General features: G+C 35.8%; 1 protein-coding gene across 6 annotated transcripts in view; it reads left to right on the forward strand.

Annotated features, from left to right (window-relative positions):
* BANK1 (B cell scaffold protein with ankyrin repeats 1) overlaps positions 1–22,342 on the forward strand; it is a 315,442-nt gene that overhangs the window by 43,998 nt on the left and 249,102 nt on the right. For all 6 annotated transcript variants that reach the window (XM_045392698.3, XM_074040965.1, XM_005555547.5 and 3 more), the window contains one exon: positions 18,472–18,626. In XM_045392698.3, the coding sequence (XP_045248633.2) occupies positions 18,472–18,626 (155 nt within the window). The remainder of the gene's footprint in view (positions 1–18,471; positions 18,627–22,342) is intronic.

Here is a 22,342-nt window from a genome sequence, read left to right on the forward strand (position 1 = left end):
AGGAAATTTTAAGAGAAAGCTATTTTATAATTAATCAAGGCTCCAGAGAAAAGTTTTTAACATTAAAAAAGTTTTTTTAAAAGATACAATAATTTATGTTTTCTCCATGTATTTTATTTCCTTTAAAGGAATTAAGGAAACCAAATTTCCTGTCTTCTTAATTCCCAAATTGGGAATAACACAAATCCAGATGTATTTCCTCTTTTCTGTGTGTTTTATAACCGTTTGTGTGACACTTCTTCCTTTTTCTGTCCTGTATTTGTTAGTTTTGGTTTGTTACCTAATTTGCTTCTCTAGTCTTTCCACATTTATAGGTGATATAAATAATCTGATCTGAAATTGTTATAAAATCAACGACCATTTCTGAGTATCACGAACATGTACTTGAATCCTTCTGGTTTTCAGGATCCTGGCACCTCTCCAAGACCTCTGACCTCCCTTGTTCTTTGTTCTTGACTCTGCCCCTATCACTTCTGGACCAGGTACCCTGGTTTGCTTGCAACCCCTGAGCTACCCTTTACCAACAGCTCTCTCCATGGCTTATTTTCTCATATTTTCTTATTGTCCATTAACAGGAAAAAAACTTCTAACTCTTTCTTGAAGAACCTTAGCATTTCCATTTTGTTTTTCTATTACCAAACCAAAGATTTCAAATTTTTAGCTTTATTACACTCTTTAAAAGAAGGACAAAATGAAGAGTAGTAAGGTAACAGTAGAATTATTGGAAAGACAAAACAAAACAAACAACACAACAGAAACAAACTATGCAGAAGCATTGTTCTCCTTTCTGTCTGTGCTGTGTATTGCTTAAGAACTCTGACTCACTGGACCTTCCTACAACTGGTCAATGAGATGTTGTAGCCTTTCAAATGAAGTCCTTCCTTTTTGCATGGTCTTTCAGCCCTTTGAAGATATGGCTCCAGCATGGGTGTCCAGGACATTTCTGTCACCAGCATATACTGTATAGTAGGGTAATTGCATCATTCACCATTGAACAAACACAGCCTTTCCATTTTTGCCTTCACTCCATTGTTCTTTCATTTTTCTCTTCATCTGGAGTATCCTTCCACATATTTTCAGTTGAAATCTCAACCATCCTTCAAAGTCAGCTGAAGAGTTGCTTTATTAATAAATTCATCTCAGATCATTTCTGCTTGAAAAATATTTTCCTTATCTAATTTTATTAATTTTGATTATTGCTTACTTAGGACTTTCGTTACATTCTATATTCTCTGTAACTATTTTTTACCATTTTTTTCTTCTCCTTTTTGATGCTTTAAAAATGGAATGTTGTTAACTTTCTTTTACGCCTGTTGCGGTGGCTGACGCCTGTAATCCAAGCACTTTGGAAGGCTGAAGCAGGCAGATCGCTTGAAGCCAGGAGTCGAGACCAGCCTCACCAACATGGTGAAACCCAGTCTCTACTGAAAATACAAAAATTAGCTGGGCGTGGTGGTGCACACCTGTAATCCCAGCTACTTGGGAGGCTGAGGTAGGTGAATCACTTGAATCTGGGAGGCAGAGGCTGCAGTGAGCCCAGATGGTGCCACTGCACTCCAGCCTGGGCAACAGAGCGAGACTCTGGCTCCAATAAAACAAACAAATAAACAAACAAAAACAAAAAAACTTCATTTAAAAAAATGTCAGCATTCTCAACATCAAAAAACCCCCACAAACCCAGAAAGCACAAATTGTGTTTCTAAGTGCAAATTTATAAATGTTTATGGTACAGTTTAGTTTTTCTCTTTGTTGAAACCTCTTGATGAAAGGTTTACTGTAGGATTCTTGTCAAGAATATATAACCTCAATCTAATCATGAGGAAATATAAGACAAATCAAACTGGGAAATTTTTGTGGAATCAAGGAAGATTCTATAAAATAATTGCTCTGTACTCTTCAACACTATTAAAATCAAGAGGTTAAAAGAAAGGCTGAATTATTATTTCAAAATAAAGTAATCCAAAGCCATCAGCTCAGCACTATCCCAGAGCTTTCCCCATCTTCTACATTCAATTAATTTCTGTGGGAACTGTATTTTCGTTCCCATTTCTCATCCATTGGCCTAGATCTTCATTTTCCATTTCACAGTCTACTACTAGAACCTCCCAGCTGGTGGCCTTTTCCCTCCCTATTTTTCTAAAACACACACTATATTATGGGCTCTATGTCACCTATGGAATAAAGTCAAAATACCTTAAAGTAGCAGACAAGACCTCTCATAATAAAATATTATGTAAAAACTGTTTTAATTAGCAGGATTTAAAACACTTACTTTGATTGTTCACAAATTTAGACAATAATCAATTCTATCAGTAAATGTGTAATGATAATTTAGAATATTTAGGACTAAGACTGGTACAACTGTTTTTGTGCTTCTAGAATTTATTAAGGTTTGAAAAATTATTAGCTGCCAACTTTAAGACTCAGGGATTGAATACTTACTTTTTTTTCTTTCTCTAAGAAACTAATAGTTCATTATAACTTCAGAGTTCCAATTAAAGTGATGGATTGTTTGAAAAGAATATTATTCAAAAAGTCTGAATTATAAATTGAGTTCAGGTATCTGATACTTTACACAAGGGTTTTATTGTGTCCCAAAGAGTTTCTCTGGCTTGCATGATTTAATAAAGTCATTCAAATTATTTCTAAAACTGTAAGGACTAAGGTTTCAAGGATTTTTCCCTCAATGTATGGTACATATTCAATTTCTCTTTGAAGAAATTTTTTATGTATTAATAAATCCATCTTTTTAAATTCTATTTTTAATTCTTCTTTTTTTAAATGTCATGTTTGGTCATTCTCATATATATTGAAGAATGAAACTCAAACAACAAAATGATTAGTAAAAATTTATTAGTCCTAGACACCAGAATGTAATTACAATTTGTTTATTGCTAATAAAATAAGATAAAGGCATTTGATCAGGATATTTTTAGCATGTTGGTAATGGCATTTTGTATATGACTGGGGAGCTTTTCTCCTCTCCCTCTCCCTCTCTCCTTTACCTATCCTCTCTCCTTCTCCTCTCTCCCCCTGTCCCTCTCCTCTCTCTTCTTTTTCTTTTCTTTTTTGAGATAGGGTCTTGCTGTGTCACCCAGACTGGAGTGCAGTGGTGGGACCCGGGCTCACTGCAGCGTCCACCTCCAGATTTCAAGTGATTCTCGTGCCTCAGCCTCCTGAGTAGCTAGGATTACAGCTGTGCACTACCACGCCCAGCTAATTTTTTTTTTTTTTTTTTTTTTTTGTAATTTTAGTAGAGATGGGGTTTCACCATGTTGGACAGGCTGGTTTCGAACTCCTGGCTTCAAGAGATCCACCCACCTTGGCCTCCCAAAATGGTGGGATTACAGGCAGGAACCAACATGCCTGGCCTCTGGGTAGCTTTTAACCATATTCATATTATGAATGTATGCACCCTATTTCTGAGTTCTACTGCCTCCCTTTTTGAACTAAAAACTAAGGTACACTATTTCATATTACTCAGGATCATTGTGTTATTAACAACTTAGAAGTTAGCTTATGTTATTCTTTGCTTTCCAAAAGTCTTACCTTACTTTAGATGATTTCCTCTTTATCTTTGCTAAAAGCTGATTTTTTTTCACATTTCAATGCCACATGGGAAATGATCGTCTGCTGCATAAACAGCACGATTCCAAGGCTTTTCTGAAAATTAACTCTAGTGTTAAAGGGAAGAAACTATGTACAGAGTCCATGAAAAAAACAAAATTTTACTGTCTCTTATTATAAATTATCTTGTTCTGAAATCTATGCCAAGACAGTTGGTATCCTGAAGTCTACCTTTAATCCAAGGCCCAAAAATATCTACACTTACGTGATAATTGAGCCATCCATTGGAGGGAGAGTACACCTTTGAGCTGTGTTTGACTTGAACATGCCCTCCCTTAGCTGGTGACCAGCCACTTGGTAACCTCAATAATTATTTTTCAAGACAGACACTTTAAACTTTATTTTCTTAACATCAGTAACATTTTCTTGTTCACACACATTTATGCTGGAAATTAAGGTATAGGATCATATGAGATTAGTTAACAGCTTGATACAAGATGATGTATCTGACACTGTTTTGCCATATTTTTGTATTTCACACAGGGAATAGAGTGAGAAACTCGTACATTTTAACTTTATTCTTGACTGAGAAACGCAATAGGTAGTTTAAACTAAATTAAGAAATTACGATTTTAAAAGTCAGACATTTTATGATATCACCAAATGAGAATTCACTTACACTCATTTATCGAGGATATGTATTTTTAACCTTAAGTTTTCACGACTGATTTCAAATTACTTTTACTAGTGTCTTAATATTCTCATATATTGAGAGAGTTGAAAATTTTAATATCCCATTTTATAAGTTGCCTAACAGAAGGGTTGAAATTACATGGTTTTCTTCAGGAACTATATTCATTAAATGTTTATGGTTGTGCTCTTTATGAGGCAATTATGATTTCCTTTTGATTGTAAGAGAAATATTAAGATATATGGAAATCATCACAAGTGCGCCTCTAAAGCTCATCTCATATCTGAATTTTTTGACTATTAATAGTATCATAATGCTACAAAATGTATTTCTAGGGAGGTGAGTAATGCTCGTCAATCCATTTAATAGCTTCCCATAAAAGGAAGCTTAACTGTTATTCAACATTACTTTCTATTCAAGTACTTTTGTAGGAATTCAATTTGACTAACATTATGGAAATTGAGAACCTGTATTTTTCAGCCCCATTATGCTACCCTATCCCCTAATAAATGCTTTATCATCCCTTCAATTCTTAAGCAGGGAGGATTTGTCTGAATCATTGCTTCATTATTCACAATGACCAGCACCATATGCAATAATTATTTTTTTGTTCAACTGGCCAAGTTCATTACAACTCATTGAACTTATTTTGGAATATGAGAAAGTGTGATTTATATCTAATGTGTAATTGTTTCTTAGGTTTTCATAACTTTTTAGAAACTAGGACAAAGGAGATACACAATTGCTTTCTTCCCATATTCGTTCCAAGATAGCTACTATATAATTTCAAATATTTAATTTTATAGCATATTTAATCTCAATAAATATATGACACCTGACTTTGAATTATGGACAATAATTTTTAAATTTAAAGAAAAAATATGTATTTTGGGAGAAGGTCTCACTCTAGAGTGCAGTGGTGAGATCTCAGCTCACTCCAACTTCTACCTTGCAGGTTCAAGCAGTTCTTACATCTCAGCCTCCCAAGTAGCTAGGGCTACAAGCATGCACCACCATGCCCAGCTAATGTTTGTATTTTTAGTAAAGAAAGGGTTTCACCATATTGGCCAGGCTGGCCTCAAACTCCTGGCCTACGTGATCCACCTGCCTCAACCTCCCAAAGTGCTGGGATTACAGTCATGAGCCACCGTGCCCAGCCTAAAATTAAATTATGTGTATATTTAAAAGCTTTTTATTTTTCTAATTATAAGAATAATACACATTCATTGTAAAAAAAATCTGAATAGTACAGAGAACATAAAAGAAGCAGGAAGAAAATGTCACTTAGAATGACAATACCCAGAGGCAATCACTGTTAACATTTTGGCATATTTCATTCCATATATAATTCTGATTGTGCAGAATATAAACTGTTTAAAAGTTGAGAGAGTACTTGCCAAATATGTACATACAAACGTTTTAAAACAAAATCATAATATGTTAGAGGAAAAAGCAAGGTATAAATTATAAGACTAAACTTAAATGAATATGTGAATAATCTTTTTTTAAATTAAACAAAATCTGAAATGATAGGCCAGGATTTCAAATTTTGCCTTTGGCTCCGAAATGATGTATTGACAACTGTTCCACGAGAAATGAAAATCTCACTGAAATCAAAGTTGAACTCCAATGAAAGATTCCAGTTTGGAATGAATAATTCAAAATAATGAAAGCATAGATTCAAATGGTAATAATCTTAATTACACAGAGTTGTTCAATATGTTGATGTAGGGAGGAGCAAAAATTTTATAGATAAGCAACTCACAGATGAATTATTATGATAAATAGAAGTTATAAATGTATATGAAGAATTTTCTGGTACTTCATATGAAAGATTTTTTAAAAATCTTTCTTATAAATCTTAAACCAGTTCTAGCATTAAACGTGGTCTCAGATAATATCTCCTCAAACATTGCTATTTGACAGATTGTGAAATTGAAATTCTGACACCTTGCATTCTTTGTGCAAGACCCATGGTCTAGAAGTGGGGAAGAATCTGGTAGAACCCATGTTGAGTCAGAACACTGGTTTCTCCTTTCCAAAGTTCTAAGCCAAAATGGCAGTAGCACTTAGACAAGAGAGTATGTGATTTCTCTTCCCTTATTTGTTCATGATTGATCAATTCCTTTATTCCTTCCATTTAAAAATTAATTTATAACATTCATTAATAAATTTCTATGAGCCAAGCACCAATATAAGAACTTCCTACACATTTTAAAGTTTAATTGTCACAAAAACATTAGGTGCAGTCACTAGTACTATTCTCCTTTTTAAGTAAATACACGAACAGAGGACAAAATAACAGAGCTGGAATGTGGACCAAATACTTCCAGCATCCCCATTTCAAACAACTACACTCTTGAACAAATTTTGGTTTGACTTTGAAAAAATAATTTTTAGGCTACTCGGAGAGAACTAGATCACTTCTAATTTCTTAGATATATACGTACTCAAGTCTAATCTATGTGTTCGAGTTTTTATATTTCAGAGTCTAGGATGAAATCTGAGGTCACAATATTGTCATCTTGAAATATAAAAACCTGGACACATGGACAGCTGAGCTAATCCTGTCACAGGTGGTGAATTTTCCCTTTCTTCATCACCTTTATTTTCAGTCATGAGAGATTCTCAGCTTTTATTTGGCACCTCTGCATTCTAGGTTTAACAAGAGTGTCGCAATTTAACATATTTAATATCTTAGACATCATTTCTTGATTTACACATATAAAGTTGCAATTTATTTTATTTGAATCCAATTTCCGTTATCTTCCCATGCTAAATGAGCTTTAGAAAGTTCTTCTGTCTGGAACAGTATAGTAATACTTAGAAAATTTAAAACTTTTAAAGTAAATGATTTTCTGAATTTTTTATTGGAAATATTTTCTTTTTCATACAAAAATGTATTTCCTTTCATTTTAGGCTTTACATTTCAAAATTTCAAACAAAAAATAGTGTCCACTTTTTTAATGTACCATCTTCTTAGTACACCAACTTTCCTCTTTGGTCTTATTATAGTAAGGTTTAGTTTTATTTTCGTTATCAATATTACTTCCCTATTTTGTACTTTTTTGCTAAATATTCTACTATATTAATCTTGATTCAATGATGTAAAATGGTGCCCCATAGTGCCTTCTTCAAGAGCATATTAATCATACCAAATTACTCTGATCATAATGCATTCAGACACTTTCTTTATATTATCCTTTTGATCTCTGGGCTGTATTTTCACATTGTTAATTGAAACATTAGTATTACATATTTTATCTTTTTTTCCTTTATTATTTATATTCAAATGTTAGGAATGCTTTCCCATAACCCTGGAAACCACTTAGATATTCGTGATGCTTTTTCCATAAACCAGAAAATTCATATTTTCTGTGTCTAGTATATTGTCTTTGCATAATTTTCTTTTAAATATATGACTATGGCAGGCCATGGTGGCTCATGCCTGTAATCCCAGCACTTTGGGAGGCCGAGGCAGGTAGATCACAAGGTCAGGAGTTCGAGACCAGCCTGGCCGACAAGGGGAAACCCTGTCTCTACTAGAGACACACATACAAAAAAAGATTAGCTGGGCATGGTGGCTCACACCTGTAATCCCAGTTACTCAGGAGGCTAAAGCAGGAGAATCGCTAGAATCTTGGAGGCAGAGGTTGAAGGGAGCTGAGATCGCGCCATTGCACTCCGGCCTGGGTGACAGGGCAAGACTCGGTCTCAAAAAATAACAATGATAATATTAATAAATAAATAAATATATGGCTACAAGAGAAATTGCATTCTTTTGGAATACATGTATTTCCCATTGGCTTGGCTGCTTATCCACTAAATAATGGTTTTAGCCAAATCGGTGGACTTTTATTGAGCTTCTACTATGTGGCAGGCCTTTAATCCTGTGACGTTTAGGTGGATCCAAAGATGATTGATTATGGACCTCCAGATATCACTATCTAATGAAAGGGACAGGAAAGTAAATAATATGTAAATAATGTAATGCAATGTGACAATAGTTCTGATGAGGTGCAGTGCATCCAAAGAGCTATTGCCATGTGAAAAAGGATCTTCCACTAGAAGCAACATTGATATGAGTGTTGAAAAGTAATTAGAGGGAAAAATGGGGTTAGGCACAACAGGCAAAACAGAAGAGCATACATGGAAGAATACAAGAAAGATTGTGGTTATATTCCGGAACTGGTGAGAAGTTTGGAATGGCTGGAATGGGAGAGCATGGTCACACATGAAGCAAACCACGTGGGTCATGAGGGCCCTTCCTATCTCAGAGCACAAGCAAGTCTGCTGACAAGGCCCACTTGCTAGAACTTCTCTTGTGTGAGGCTGAGGAAGGACAAGATGTAGGTGGATCTACCAAAGGTCTTTTACCCTCAGTGCAAAGTATGACTTTGTGACCAAGAGCAGAGGGTTTGGAGTCAGACAGACCTGGGTTTAAGTGAAGCTTTGTGACTTATGACAATTTATTTAACTTTTTAAAAACTCAATTCTCAGTAAAATCGTAATTCTTCTCAGAAAATAATGGTTGCATCCCTTGGGATGAGTGTGAGGATTAAATATGATTATGGATTTAAATTTCTATATAGGGCATTTGAGACATAGTCAAAACTCAGTACCCATTACCTTACTTTTACACCAACCCCAAACAAGCTTCTTTTAGGGCTTTATCTATCAATACAGTGATACTGAAGGAAAATGTTCCTAGACCTAACTGGAAAAGGTCCTTTTTAAATTTAACATATCCTACTGAATAAATGAGGGGATAAACAAAACTTATATCTGTCTCAAAGGTGAGTAAACTCAGTTTCTACAATTTTTTTAAGCTGAGGATCAGACATACTTATATATAATATTTCTGAGAAAGTGAAAGGAAATTAAAATACTTTTTAGAAGATTGCTTTATATGGAAGCAAGCAGTTTCAAAATCATTTTACCTAGTCACATGAAAATATGAAACTAAATACTATTCCATTCCTTGATGTGATTATTATGCACTGCATGCTTGTACCAAAACAGCTCACATACCCCGTCAATATATATACCTACTATGTAACAACAAAAGTTAAAAATTAAAAAATTAAAAAAGATACCACATCACCAAGTTATTTATGTACATATAGCAGTGAGATATTTTAAATTTACAAGTTAAAATAAAATCCTCAGGTATAGCATCCCTGAACTTTTATGAAAATATTCCTAAATATGTCAGATTAACATGTTGATTAATATTCTGAAAAACATGCCAAAAAAAAAAAAAGCCTGCTGTCAAAATTCAGGTACCTCTTAGATAATTGTAAAGAATTTGAAGCTACTTGAGGGAAAACAACTGAGAGAGTTACCTGTCTTTTTCAAACTCATTTTAGAGCAAGAAGAATCATTATTACCTATTGGTAAGGATTACACATTTGACACAATAAAAATAATTATTTTCTCTAGCAGTGAAAACCAATTGACAACATATAACTGCCTCTGGGAATTCTTTGTAAAGTAAATCATCCTTGTGAGATAATTCAGTGAGAAACAAGAACTGATAAACATACTGACTTACTCATTATTGCCACTTCTTTGTAAATTAGCAATCCTAACTAAAACATCAATGCATATCAAATAGGTATAATCTTATGCTATGGTAAGAATTAATGCCTTAGACATTTTTGCTAGAGATTTGGGCCATATGTTGTTTTTAACAGCTGTGAAAATTTTGCATTTTTGATTCCATCAGATAATTCCTGTGATAAAATGGCTCTGTATGCATGGATAAAACCGTGGGTTGGGAAACAGTATAGGGTAGTGTATTAGTCTGTTTTCACACTGCTATAAAGAACACTCAAGATGAGGTAATTTTTAAGAAAAGAGGTTAAGTGACTCACAGTTCTGCATGGCCAAAAAGGCTTCAGAAAACTTAAAATCATGGTGCAAGGTGAAGGGGAAGCAAGGAATATCTTACATGGCAGCAGGAGATAAAGAGGGCATGGAAAGTGCTACGCTTTTAAACAAGCGGATCTTATGAGAACTGACTCACTTTCATGAGAATAGCATGGGGGAACCACCCCCATGATCTGATCACCTCCCACCAGATTCCTCCCTCAACACCTGGGGATTACAATTCGAGATGAGAGTTGTGTAGGAACACAGAGCCAAACCATACCTAGTAGTGATCAAGGTTCTCTGAAGTCTGACTAGCTAAGTATTCTCCTGACTTCAACAATAACTAGCCATGTGGCCTTGAAAGAGTTCATTTATTGCTCAGAACCTTATTTTCCTTATTAAAAATGGCAACCCCCATCCCTTTTCCTCACACTCCTTGTCAGCATCTGCTGCGCTCCAGATTTTACTCATATATTGTTTGCCTCCCCCTATCAGATTGCAAGTCCTATGAAGGAAGGTTTACCACCATGTCCTCTGCATCCTGAATAGCACCTGGTACATAGTTGGCTAGTAAATATTTGTTCAAAGAAATCCATAAAATGAGGATAATATTGTTGCCTGACTCTTGGGTTGGCAGAGTGTGTGTGTGTGTGTGTGTGTGTGTGTGTATGTGTGTGTGTATAGTGAGTTATTATATGCAGGGCACTAAGAATAGTACTGGCACATAGTCAATGTTCAATAGTTGTTAGTTGTTATTCATATTTACAAGAAGTTTGGGGTCTTTATTTTAATTTTTTATAGTCTTTTTTGTTTTTGTTTTTTACTATTGTTATTTTTAATTTTTCCATAAGTTATTGGGGTACAGGTGGTATTTGGTTACATGTGTAAGTTCTTTAGTGGTGATCTGTGAGATTTTGGTGCACCTATCACCCAAGCAATATACACGGCACCGTATTTGTAGTCTTCTATCCCTCACCACCACAAGTCCCCCAAATCCATTGCATCATTCCTATGCTTTGTCTCCTCACAGCTTAGTTCCCAGTATCATTGAGAACATAAGATGTTTGGTTTTCCATTCTTGATTTACTTCACTTAGAATAAAAGTCTCCAATCTCATCCAGGTCACTGCAAATCCTGTTAATTCATTCATTTTTATGGCTGTGTGGTATTCTATCATATATATCTCACGCAGTTTCTTTATCCGCTTGTTGATTGATGGGCATTTGGGTTGGTTCCAGGATTTTGCCGGATTTGCTCCCTCCCCTGAGTTCTGGCCAGGAGACTTCTTGCCCTGTTCAAATTGTTACAAAGTTCAGCTAGAGAATTCCTTCTCCCAATGGAGTTTTACCCCCGATCCTCTGGCCATCTTCCTGATGGATTCCCTTGGCGCCAGCGAGGAATGGCTGCTTGGGGACCCAGTGAGCTCCCAGGGCCTTTCTGCTGCCTCCTCTACCTTTGTGTTTCGCTCTGCTCTCCAAATTGACTCAGTCAGGGAAAGTTGGACGTTTCTCCCGCAAACAGATCTTCAGCTTCTCCAGTGGGGGTGTGTGTTAGGGAGAGGAGAGTCTCCCTTTCCCACTTCTGCAGTTGGGGCACTCACAGTTTTTGGGGGGGTCTCCTGGGTCCTGTAGGAGCAGTCTGCTTCCTTCAGAGGGTCTGTGGGTCCTCTCGGGATTGCTGGTTTGTTCTTGCAGTTAATCTGGAGCTAAAATTCACAATGTGAGCCCCCGCTTGCTGCTCTGTTTGGAGTTGCAGTCTAGTCCTGCCTCCTGTCCGCCATGGTCTCTGGTATTCATTTTAGATCAAATCCATATTTTAATTTTTTTTCTTTTAGGCAATAAATTAATTATGGCTTCCATTTCACTTGCTAGGTAGAAGTCATCACTAAAAACACTCCAGTTTCTACACAGTAACTTAAGGTTTACCTTGCTACATTGGGAAAGGAAAGATTAGGCACTAGATCCATTTTCTTAGATAATACAGTCATGCACTTGAGATATAAGAGAAATACAATCCAGCATCAAGGGCATGCAGTTTAAAGTGAAGAGTAATATTCTTTTATTAATTGCTTCATGCTTTATTATTTAATTTAGCTATTCAATCGTGATAGTAAAAACAAAACAGAACAAAACAATTCTATTGTTTCTTAAACATAGGTAATTTTAATGTACAGCCTCTTTTTCATACTCTTTGCAAAGGCAAGTGTCTCTAACTTTTAGGCATTAGAGATGGATGTCCCTTCATTCTCTTCCTAGTCTCTCTTTCCAGGATCTTGTTCAGGCCCTTCTAGCATCCTCCCACCTCTCCCTTTCAGCCATACAATCACTCCCCAAGTTCTAGCTGCTTCATAGGCTTATCCCCTTATCTGCTGAGCCACGAAGACAACTGGGGCTGGATATACATGCCTTGCTCTTACTTCCCTGCACTTAGCCCCTTGTACTTTACTTAAGCCTATCACACTAGGTTCCACAGTTACATGTAAAAACCTGTAGTATACTGAAGGCAATACCAGAAATGGAAACATTAAAGTTGTTATTACTTCCCTGAGTCTCATGACAACTGCAGGTAGGCCTTTCTCAAAGAGAGGTTTGGTACTTTTGTACTCTTAATCCGCTTCTTTCAACCTCATCTCCTTGAAGTATGTCCAGTTGAAATACAATAATGCATTTATTTTACCAATAGTTATTAAGTGCTAGTCACTTCCTCAATCTCATGGAGACTGGAGAAAGGAGTTATGAGAATATAGGTCCAATGGCTAGAATGTTCTCTCTCTTCTCTTCACCATTTTAAGTTTAAGACCCACTTCTGAGGAGGCCAACCACCTGAATGCCTAATATATGTCTTTAGCTTAACAATGAACATACAGTGGTGGTGGTGTTTTTAGTTAGGACATGAAGATACACACACACATACACACACAAATATATAAGCATATGTATACAAACACTCATATTCTTAGGACGTGGAGATATAGATAATGTATGTATTAACATACTATATATTAAAAATTTGTGTGTGTGTATATATACACAATAACATTTGTGTGTGTGTGTGTATATATGATTATGTCTATCTAATTACCTTCTAAACTATTTAAAACTTATAGAAAAGAAAATTAACTCAAATTGTTATCTAAACAACAGTGAAGTTTCATTTTCTGGCCAGAAAACGTTGTCATTTATTTACTTTGGGAAATTTGGATTTTTCTGTTGAATTTACTACTTATGGCTCTGTCACTTTATTCCTAGGTTAATTCTATCTGCTTTTTAGTTTTCTATGTCTGTTTAATGCAAAACACTGTATTCTCTGCACATTTTAGAAAAGTGTTAGAAGAGGAGAGAAAGATTCTATTTGACTTCACATTTTATTGGGGAGGAACAGTTTCTGAGCCACAGAGTTTAAGAACTGTCTACAAATAGTTTTAAATGTTTGACAGAAATTCAGTAATCCATCACTGGACAGGGATTATATTTTTAAGTGTGTGTTCAGAATTAAATACAGTGTTGGTAAAAGTCTTGATAAACTGTAAAAACTCATTAGAATATAAAATATTTTTATTATTGCACTTAATATGAGTATACCTTGATTTGTTCTGCTTTGCGTTCGCGTTTGGGTGTCTTTTGGTTTGTTTGTTTGGTTGGGGTTTTTTTTGAGAGGGAGTCTTGCTCTGTCACCCAGGCTGGAGTGCAGTGGTATGATATAGGCTCACCACAACCTCTGCTTCCTGGGCCCAAGCAATTCTCCTGTCTCAGCCTCGCAAGTAGCTAGGATAACGGGTGTGTGCCATGCACTCAACTAATTTTTTTTTTTCTTTTTTTGTATTTTTTGGTAGAGATGGCGTTTCACCATGTTGGCCAGGCTGGTCTTGAACTCCTGATCTCAAGTAATCTGCCTGCCTTGGCCTCCCAAAGTGCTGGTATTACAGGCATGAGCCACCGCGCCCGGCCTGTGCTTTGCTTTTTTGTGCTACACAGACACTGCATTTTTTACAAATTGAAGGTTTGTGGCAACCTTTTGTTGAGCAAGTCTATTGGCACCATTTTTCCAACAGTATGCACTTGCCTCACGTTTCTGTGTCACATTTTGGTGATTCTTGCACTATTTCAAAGTTTTTTCATTATCATTATGTCTGTTGTAGTGATCTGTGACAAATGATCTTTGGTGTTACCATTGGAATTGTTTTGGGTGCCGTGGACTGCACCCATACAAGACAGTGAGCTTAAGCAATAGATATTTTGTGTATTCTGACTGCTCCACTGACTGGGTGTTCTCCCATCTCTTTCCCTCTGTTTGGGCCTCCCTATTCCCTGAGACAAAACACTATTGAAATTAGGCCAATTAATAAGTCTACAATGGCCTCCAAGTGTTCAGGTGAAAGGAGGAGTCACACATCTCTCACTTAAAATCAAAAGCTAGAAATGATTAAGCTTAGTGAGAAAGGCATGTTGAAAGCCAATATAGGCAGAAAGCTAGGATTGTTTCTCCAAACAGTTAGCCAAGTTGTGAATGCAAAGGAAAAGTTCTTGAAGAAAATTAAAAGTGCTACTCCAGTGAACACACAAATGATAAGAAAGCAAAATAACTTTATTGCTGATGTGGGGAAAGTTTGAATGATCTGGATAGAACATCGAAACAGCCATAATATGTCCTTAAGCCTTTTTCAGAGCAAGGCATGTGGTAGATAGAATAAGTTACTGTCCTTGAAACATAAGTCATTTATGGAAACCTAACTAGGCATGGATTTATTTGCTTATTAAAGCAGGCAACAAGTATTTATTAAGTCTCTACTATGTGCCAGGCACAATTGTATGCACTAGAGATATAGAGGTGTGAAGTTCGACTAGGGTGTTGCTAAGAAAAGGTGCCTCAGAGGAAGAGTGAGTGAATTTGGGTGAGCGATAGCGTAGAAGGAGAGCAGAAGGATAATCTCGGGTGGCGGTTTAAATTTTTAGTTGAGGATCACTGTCAGTTAATAGTTGTTGCTCCTATGAATCTCCTGGTCAAAACACCTGTAAAGTAGAGAGCCAAGCTTACAAATTTAACCCTTGGGAAAAAATGCTGGAGTTACCCCTTCTCTTATCAGTTTTTCTTTCTCTGTTGTCTTTGGGAAGGGTGGTAAGTACATCAGGTTCCATTCTGTTCCCTTATCTAGTCCCAGTACTAGCTAATTTTGTTTTAAAATAGTCTAGTTTTATTTTTAGGGCAAAAGCAAAACTTCCTTTTGCTCAGTAGAAGTAGCAGCTAGGAAAGACAGTTATCTCTGTTCCAAAAAAAACAGTTATCTCTGTTCCAAATTAGGTTTTAACTTATTAACATTATCTTTGTCCCAGGACCTTCTTCTGCTCTTTGAATTTTAAGTTTGTGGTTTATTTAGTTTTGGAAAATAATTAGTTTTGGAAAACGAATTTTCTATCTGAAGTTGTCTTTTCCAAACGTGTTTTGGGCTCCGTTTTCTCTGTTGTGATGTCTCTGTTCATTTAGTTCCAGATTAACTTTTATCTTTGAGAAACTCCTCAAAATTTGTTCTTATGTAATTGCACCATTTATGAATTTCTAGTGCTTTAATACATTCATTATCTTAAAAACAATCTTTTCTATTATTGCATTTATATGTTGTAGAATAGGATAATAGATACATGTTCTCAGTCTGCAATCTTCATCATTTCATTCCTTTCTTGAATTAAATGGACATACATAATTTAAACCTGTAAAATAAATACATTTTCAGTGTAGAAAAATCAGAATGTATATTACATATGCCATATTATTAGATGGTATTAATATTATATATTTATACCTATTTAGTAAATTACACATGACCCACAAGCCAGAAATAATCACTCAATATTTTTGGGTTATATATATATACACACATTTATGGCCAGTCTATTCTCATTCATTCAAGTCTATGTCTTTAATTCCCTCCACACAGCTCTGTATATGTACAATTTTTATTTTACTAGAATGGAAACCTACTAAATTGACAATTTTTTAACTTGAATTTTTTTCAGTTATAGCATAAACTTGTTGCTTGTTAAATACTCCTTGATAGAATTATTAGTGACAACTTTTATCACGTTTTTATTTTATTCATTATTTCTTAGATTGTTTCCAATTTTCTCCATTACAAACATGACTTCTGTGAATATTCATAGAGATAAGTCTTTTTGTACATTTGTTGTTATGTACCCAGGGTAAATAAAATAACTTTTTTTTTTTTACCTAATATCAGAAGAATTAGCAGAAAATCCTGGATACTGCCATGGTGGAATGACTTCTCCTTTTAAGGTGTATTAAATAAAATCCATTTCTTAGTTTTTCTACAAACTCACAAAAGTATTGAGCCAGTTTTATACAACCTTTCACTATTTTGATTTGTGTATGTCTATGTGTGTGGCTATAAGACAGGAGGGAGGGGAAGAGAGAGAGAGAGAGAGAGAGAGAGAGAGAGAGGGAGAGAGAGAAAAATTGCTTATGAAAGTGTTTTAAATTGTTAGTGAAATAAGGACTGTTTTTCATTTCAAACAAGACTAGTACTGAGAGCAAGCTGGAAATCCTAGGTGCTTTTGTGCCCTAGTTCTGCAGCTTTCATAAGACAGAAGAAAACAAGAAAACTTTCCTTTTCAGACACAGCGTGGGGACAGCTCCTCCCTCTCAAGGGAGGCTCTCTTTTGTTACTCTGCTTTGCTGATAGAATTACCTATGTGAAGCTGGTGACTTCTCTTACTGCCTTTGACTCTATCTTTTTACCCTGTCAATGCTGCTTAGCCAAAGACCACCAGGAAGGTACCTGCACTTGAAGTGTTTGGATGTTTTTTCTTGTTGCAATAAAGAGAAGGCACATCAGGGAGAACCATGGGGTATCTCAGGAAAAGGGCGTTAGAAAGGACTTGGAAGATTTAGACTTGTGTTAAGTGATTTGAGGGAGGGTTCAAGGAAGTAGAGCTTGGATATAGTTTGCCTGCTATCAAGAAGCAGGCGTAATTTTATGATTTGACATATTAATGGAATATTAATGACTCTACTTGGAAGTGAGGGACCAACTTTTCTGGTCTGCTTGAGAGTGAGGGGTATCCTAGGGCAAGGCATTTTCAGAGCCCAAACCAGGAAATTCTCAGACAAACTAGGAGGAGTGGATCACACCATGTAGAGGGCAGGAGAAATGAGATGAGGCCAGAATTGCTAAAGAAACAGTCATTCGTACTAGCCAGGACTTGGTCATTTTTGTGGTTTGGGCAGTGTCTAGATTCTGACATGATTACAATGTGGTCTTGTCCCTCTCTTGGTTCATCATGGTGACAGAGTGGCCTTGTCTAATTTTGATGTTGCTGGTGCTCAGTAGAAAACCAGATTCTGCCTCTGAGTGCCAGGATGCCTTCCAGAAAACCAAGGCATTCTCGTGGTGCCAGGTTAGTTTCCAACTGTCAGGAGCTGCTTTTCTTTATTCCAGTTCCCTTCTTGAGGGGTTTGAGGGCTGCTTTTGGGTGGTCATGAGTTTATAGATGTGACCTTCTCATTTCAAGAGTCTTAATTTTAGCCGCATTGGTTCTGTGCCCTAGTGAAACATTTTGGGCTTTGAGACACTGAATAATAATAAAACATTATCTATTTCTCTTAACACATTTTTCCCGAATAGAGAACAATGTTTTAATGATTAAAACTAAATGCTAAATTACTGTTAAAATTTTTAAAATCAGGTACTATACTCCTTCTTTGAGATTTGAAATTTACATTAGCATATTTCAGTGTTCTTAGTAATACTGATATAAGGAAACCCAATTTATTTGATATAGACACTTATTTCCATAGAATGCATTAACATTTTGATGAGTACTAGTATTTCACTATTAAACTAGTATATCCTAGAAATAAATACTAGTTTAATTTATTTAGTGATTGTCCCATAATTGTGCTTTCTGTTTTTTAAAATTAGAAATATGTAAGGGGCAAATAACTATTCTGATTTAAATTGTTCCGACTTAAATGTCCTTAATAACCATCATGGAAAACAAATGGTTTTATGTTTTACAGATCTACTGTTTTAATATTAAGAGAAAATATAAATGGTGACTGGATTCTATTTTTTGGAAAACACTTAACTAGTAGATGAACAGAGTATTACATAATTGATTTAGTTTAGTCATAATGATTATAAAACTAGTTAAATTGTAAAGCATTATTTTAATTATTAATATTGGTTCAATTATTTCAGCTATCTTAAACTCAGTTCGGTTTTCCCATATATTAAATTTGTTGTTCAGCAATTAGTCTTTATAACAATGGAGGAAATACTGTGGCTTTAGTTATATGATAATCTACATTCATAAAATTTTCTCTAGATTCTGAAGACTACCTTGAGGTCAACATTCCAACAGACCTACAAGTAAAACATTCTGGGGAAATAAGTGAGAGAAAAGAAATTGAAGAACTGCCAGAAGCTTCAAGAAACACCATACCACTAGCAGTGGTGCTTCCTGCTGAAATTCCATGTGAGGTCAGTAAAGATAACTTGTTATTTTAGTGACCCCATTGTGTTGTTGTTGTTGTTGTTGTTTGTAGAGACAGGATCTCATTATGTTGCCCAGGCTGGTCTTTAACTCCTGGCCTCGAGCAATCCTCCTGCCTCAGCCTCCCAAAACGTTGGGATTACAAGTCATGAGCCACCGCATCCAGCCCACCTGTTATTTTTTAATAGATATTGTATTTCACAAGAATGCAAACTCCAACATAGCTGTCATTTTTGTCTACTTTGTTCATGGCTATCCTCTGAACTTAGGCAATTAGTAGGCATTTGATACACACTGGATGATAATTGAATTAATAGGCATTTGTTACATAACTGTTGAAAAATTAAATAGTGAAGGTTATATGGAAGCTTAATTTTATCAACTGTTACTTCACATTTTGCAAATAGATGTACAATTGCCATAGCTATCAAGCTAATTAAAATAAATTTAGATTCACATTAAATAGGTTAAGGATCTATTTTCCTAAAGGGAAACATACCCTTGGATAGAATTTTAAAACACCAATTTTTCAATGATGAAACATGTATTAAAGGCTGACATTAAGTGGAAATACCATAAAAGTTAGATGAGATGGTCCTTCAGGAAGTAAGAGTATAATGAGGGGGGATGATTTCTGGGCAGGTGACTGTGGGAATGTATGTTCCCAGCATGTCTTCCTCCTAAATCTTGCTTGGAATGAACCACTAAAATAAACCTTTCCAAATCTCTGACTACATAATCTTAGGACAAGAAAAAGATGCTGGGCCTCAGTTTGTGGCATCCTTGAGTATAAAGAGGCAGATATACAGGAGAGCCTTATGGGAGTTGCCTGAAGGAGTCTTTCTGATAGAAGCCAGTGACAGGGGCTCACTGACCTTTGGGTGGGTCTCCTGATCCTACTGGTATCAGTGGTCCTGATGGAAGTGGAATATCCTGTGTAGAGGGGTAAAGTTTAGTTTCCTCACCCTCACTCTCTAGACCCTTACCCCATGCCTGAGCAGAAGAATTGCTGTTTTAAGCTATTTGTTCTCAGTTCCAGAGGAACAAGAAAATGCTTTGACACTACCTTAGAGACCCCAGGAGACTGAACTATCCAGGTGTGAGAAACTGACACAGATGATCAGGCAAAGAAAAATTACAAGGACTCAGAACTTAAAGGAAGGAGATCAGGCTAAACAGTCAGAACTCGTGGCTCCTACTGAGTCAGAAACAATGGAAAAGACAGAAAAGAAGTGTAATTTAAAAATGGCCACTACTCTCAAGTAGATGAAATCAAAGCAGAAAAAAGAAAACCCTCTGAAACTAAAAGTAGCTCAACAGGAGTTATACAACGAGTCTAAGTAGCTGCTTTTAAAAATATTTGCAACAGTAAAATTCGAGCACTATAAGACCCTTCTCTTACTAAATTTTCAAAGAAATCAGTCGCAAAATCAAACCTCACTGCTATCTAAGCAAAGATGTATTATGTAGATAGCAAGTTAGATAAGGGTTTTTTCAGTAGGAGAATCATGGACTGTTTTTTTTTTATTGACATTGATATAATTCTTTCAGACTCTTCGATTTAAATTATTTCAATATAAAATTTCTTTTAGGTTCCCCACTTTTTAAAGAATCCTAAACATTTAAAAGGCTATACAAAGTTATTTTATTGCCAGCCCCACATTCTCATCAAAGTAAGCTAATCATTGGACCAAAAATAGTTATCCCAGACAAGATTTTGTTGTTTTCAGAACCTAGATTTTAGTACAGTCTGAATCCATAAGACTATTGCCAACCACCATAGAAAAGACCACTTTTACCCACTGAGTGAAAATCATGTTTCAGACTTGCCACGACAACTTTCAGCCTATGGCAACTGTCTGAAAGCACAACCTTTGAACTCCAATTCATTTCTGAGAAGTATTCCAAGTAATCCATGAATAGAGACCACTTAAGACTACTGCCTTAAGGAAATGATAGTTGAGGTTTCCCTATCATCCTAAAAAATCTAGGAATTTTACAATACTAACTCAGTCAGTCACCAGGTCTTCTTTAACATGTACCTGATTTACACCCAGTATATTCAAACCCTGTTAATTTCTCTTTTTAGTTTCGTGTTTCCAGCATGCTAACACTGGGTTGACTGTGAGTTCTTTATAGTTGCATAATTTTCATTATCCCTGATGAAAAGGGAGTTAGTTTAAATTATTCCTGCTGCTGGCTCTTGCTGTGGAATTGCTGAGGTTTATGGACCTGCCTTCTAGAGAAATTCTCTTCTCTGTGCCCTCATCTGCTCTGGAGCATTAACTTTAGTCTATCGTTAATTAAGGCAATGGGTGCTGTTGCTACTGCCTGTGACCCTTGGAGCTTGAGAATATTGATTCCTCTGCCTTGTCACTCTTCCTAGCACTGCTCTTTTTCACAAATTTAGATTTCCTAGACCTTGAAAATTTTGTGCCACTTCTCAAACAGCAGAAAAATATTCTACTTTATTTCTTTAACTTTTTTTCCCCATGCACTAATGAGATATCCCTCCATTGTCCTATTTATGTAAGTTAATTATCTGTGTCTTTGAGAAATACCTAGGCAAGTTTTAGCAGTTCCAATCTGCTTCTTAATTTGACCTCTTCTTTTACTTTCTGTATGACTGGCACACTTTTCTTGTTTTAGTATTTTTTTTTAACTTTTCTTTGTTTATGGGCCAAGACATTTGTTTTTCTGGCATATGCCTCTTGATTTTTTTGTGTGGGTTAATTGACCATGAGAGATGTGAGTTCTAGGTCTCCCCAATGCATCCACTGTTCAAATGAATCTCACCCAATTTTATCTCCCTGATGAAAAATCCATGTGTGAGGTACTCTTCCATTGAAATTACACCAAAACCAGAACGAGACCTGGTCTATTTTTTAGTAACTTCTCTTCCCTGTGCAGTCCTTTACTCTGGCAAACACCCCCAACGCAGTGGCTCTCCAATGCAGGTGACTTTGACCCTCTCTACCCAGGAGATATTTGGCAAAGCTTGCAGACATTTTTGATTGTCATAACCGGGGGATTGCTACTAGCATTTAGTGGGTAGAACTCTGAAAGCTGCTCAACTTCCTGTAATGCACACAACAACTCCCACAACAATTACACATTTGGTCAAAAAATATCAACAGTGTCAAGGTTAAATCTTATTTTTGTGATCTCTAGCCACAGATTCAGAAATGACTTCTATATTTTCTCAGCAGTAGCTCCATCCTAAAGAACAATTAAGAGTGAGCTTATTTTCTTTAAACCCAGATCTTTAAATGTATCATTTTCCCTTCCTTTTGGTAGAATCTGCCCGCTGCAATCTCAACTTTCCTTCTCCCCAAATCTCTTACTTCCTTTAGTATAATCAACCTTAATTCTTTTATTTTTATTTTATTTTCCCACTGCTGCTATTCTGATGTTAAGATAGAGACATTTTAAAAACCAGTTGAGTCACTTATTGATTTCTTGAGAAAATTTAATTCTGAAAGTCATCGTGCAACCACAAAAGACCTTTAAAGTGGCTTTATCAGCATTTGGATCTATATTAATTTTATTGAATGTTTTTAAAATCAGAATCCTACCACACACCATATTCCCTAATAAAGGTCTTTATTTTATATGACCTGTTCATTGACACACTCTTAAGGCTAAAACCCTAATATGAGTCTTCAAGCCCATAGGACAGACCATGGATTATGTAATAAACAAA

This window comes from Macaca fascicularis, chromosome 5 (assembly GCF_037993035.2).
Source record: "Macaca fascicularis isolate 582-1 chromosome 5, T2T-MFA8v1.1".
NCBI lineage: Eukaryota > Metazoa > Chordata > Mammalia > Primates > Cercopithecidae > Macaca > Macaca fascicularis.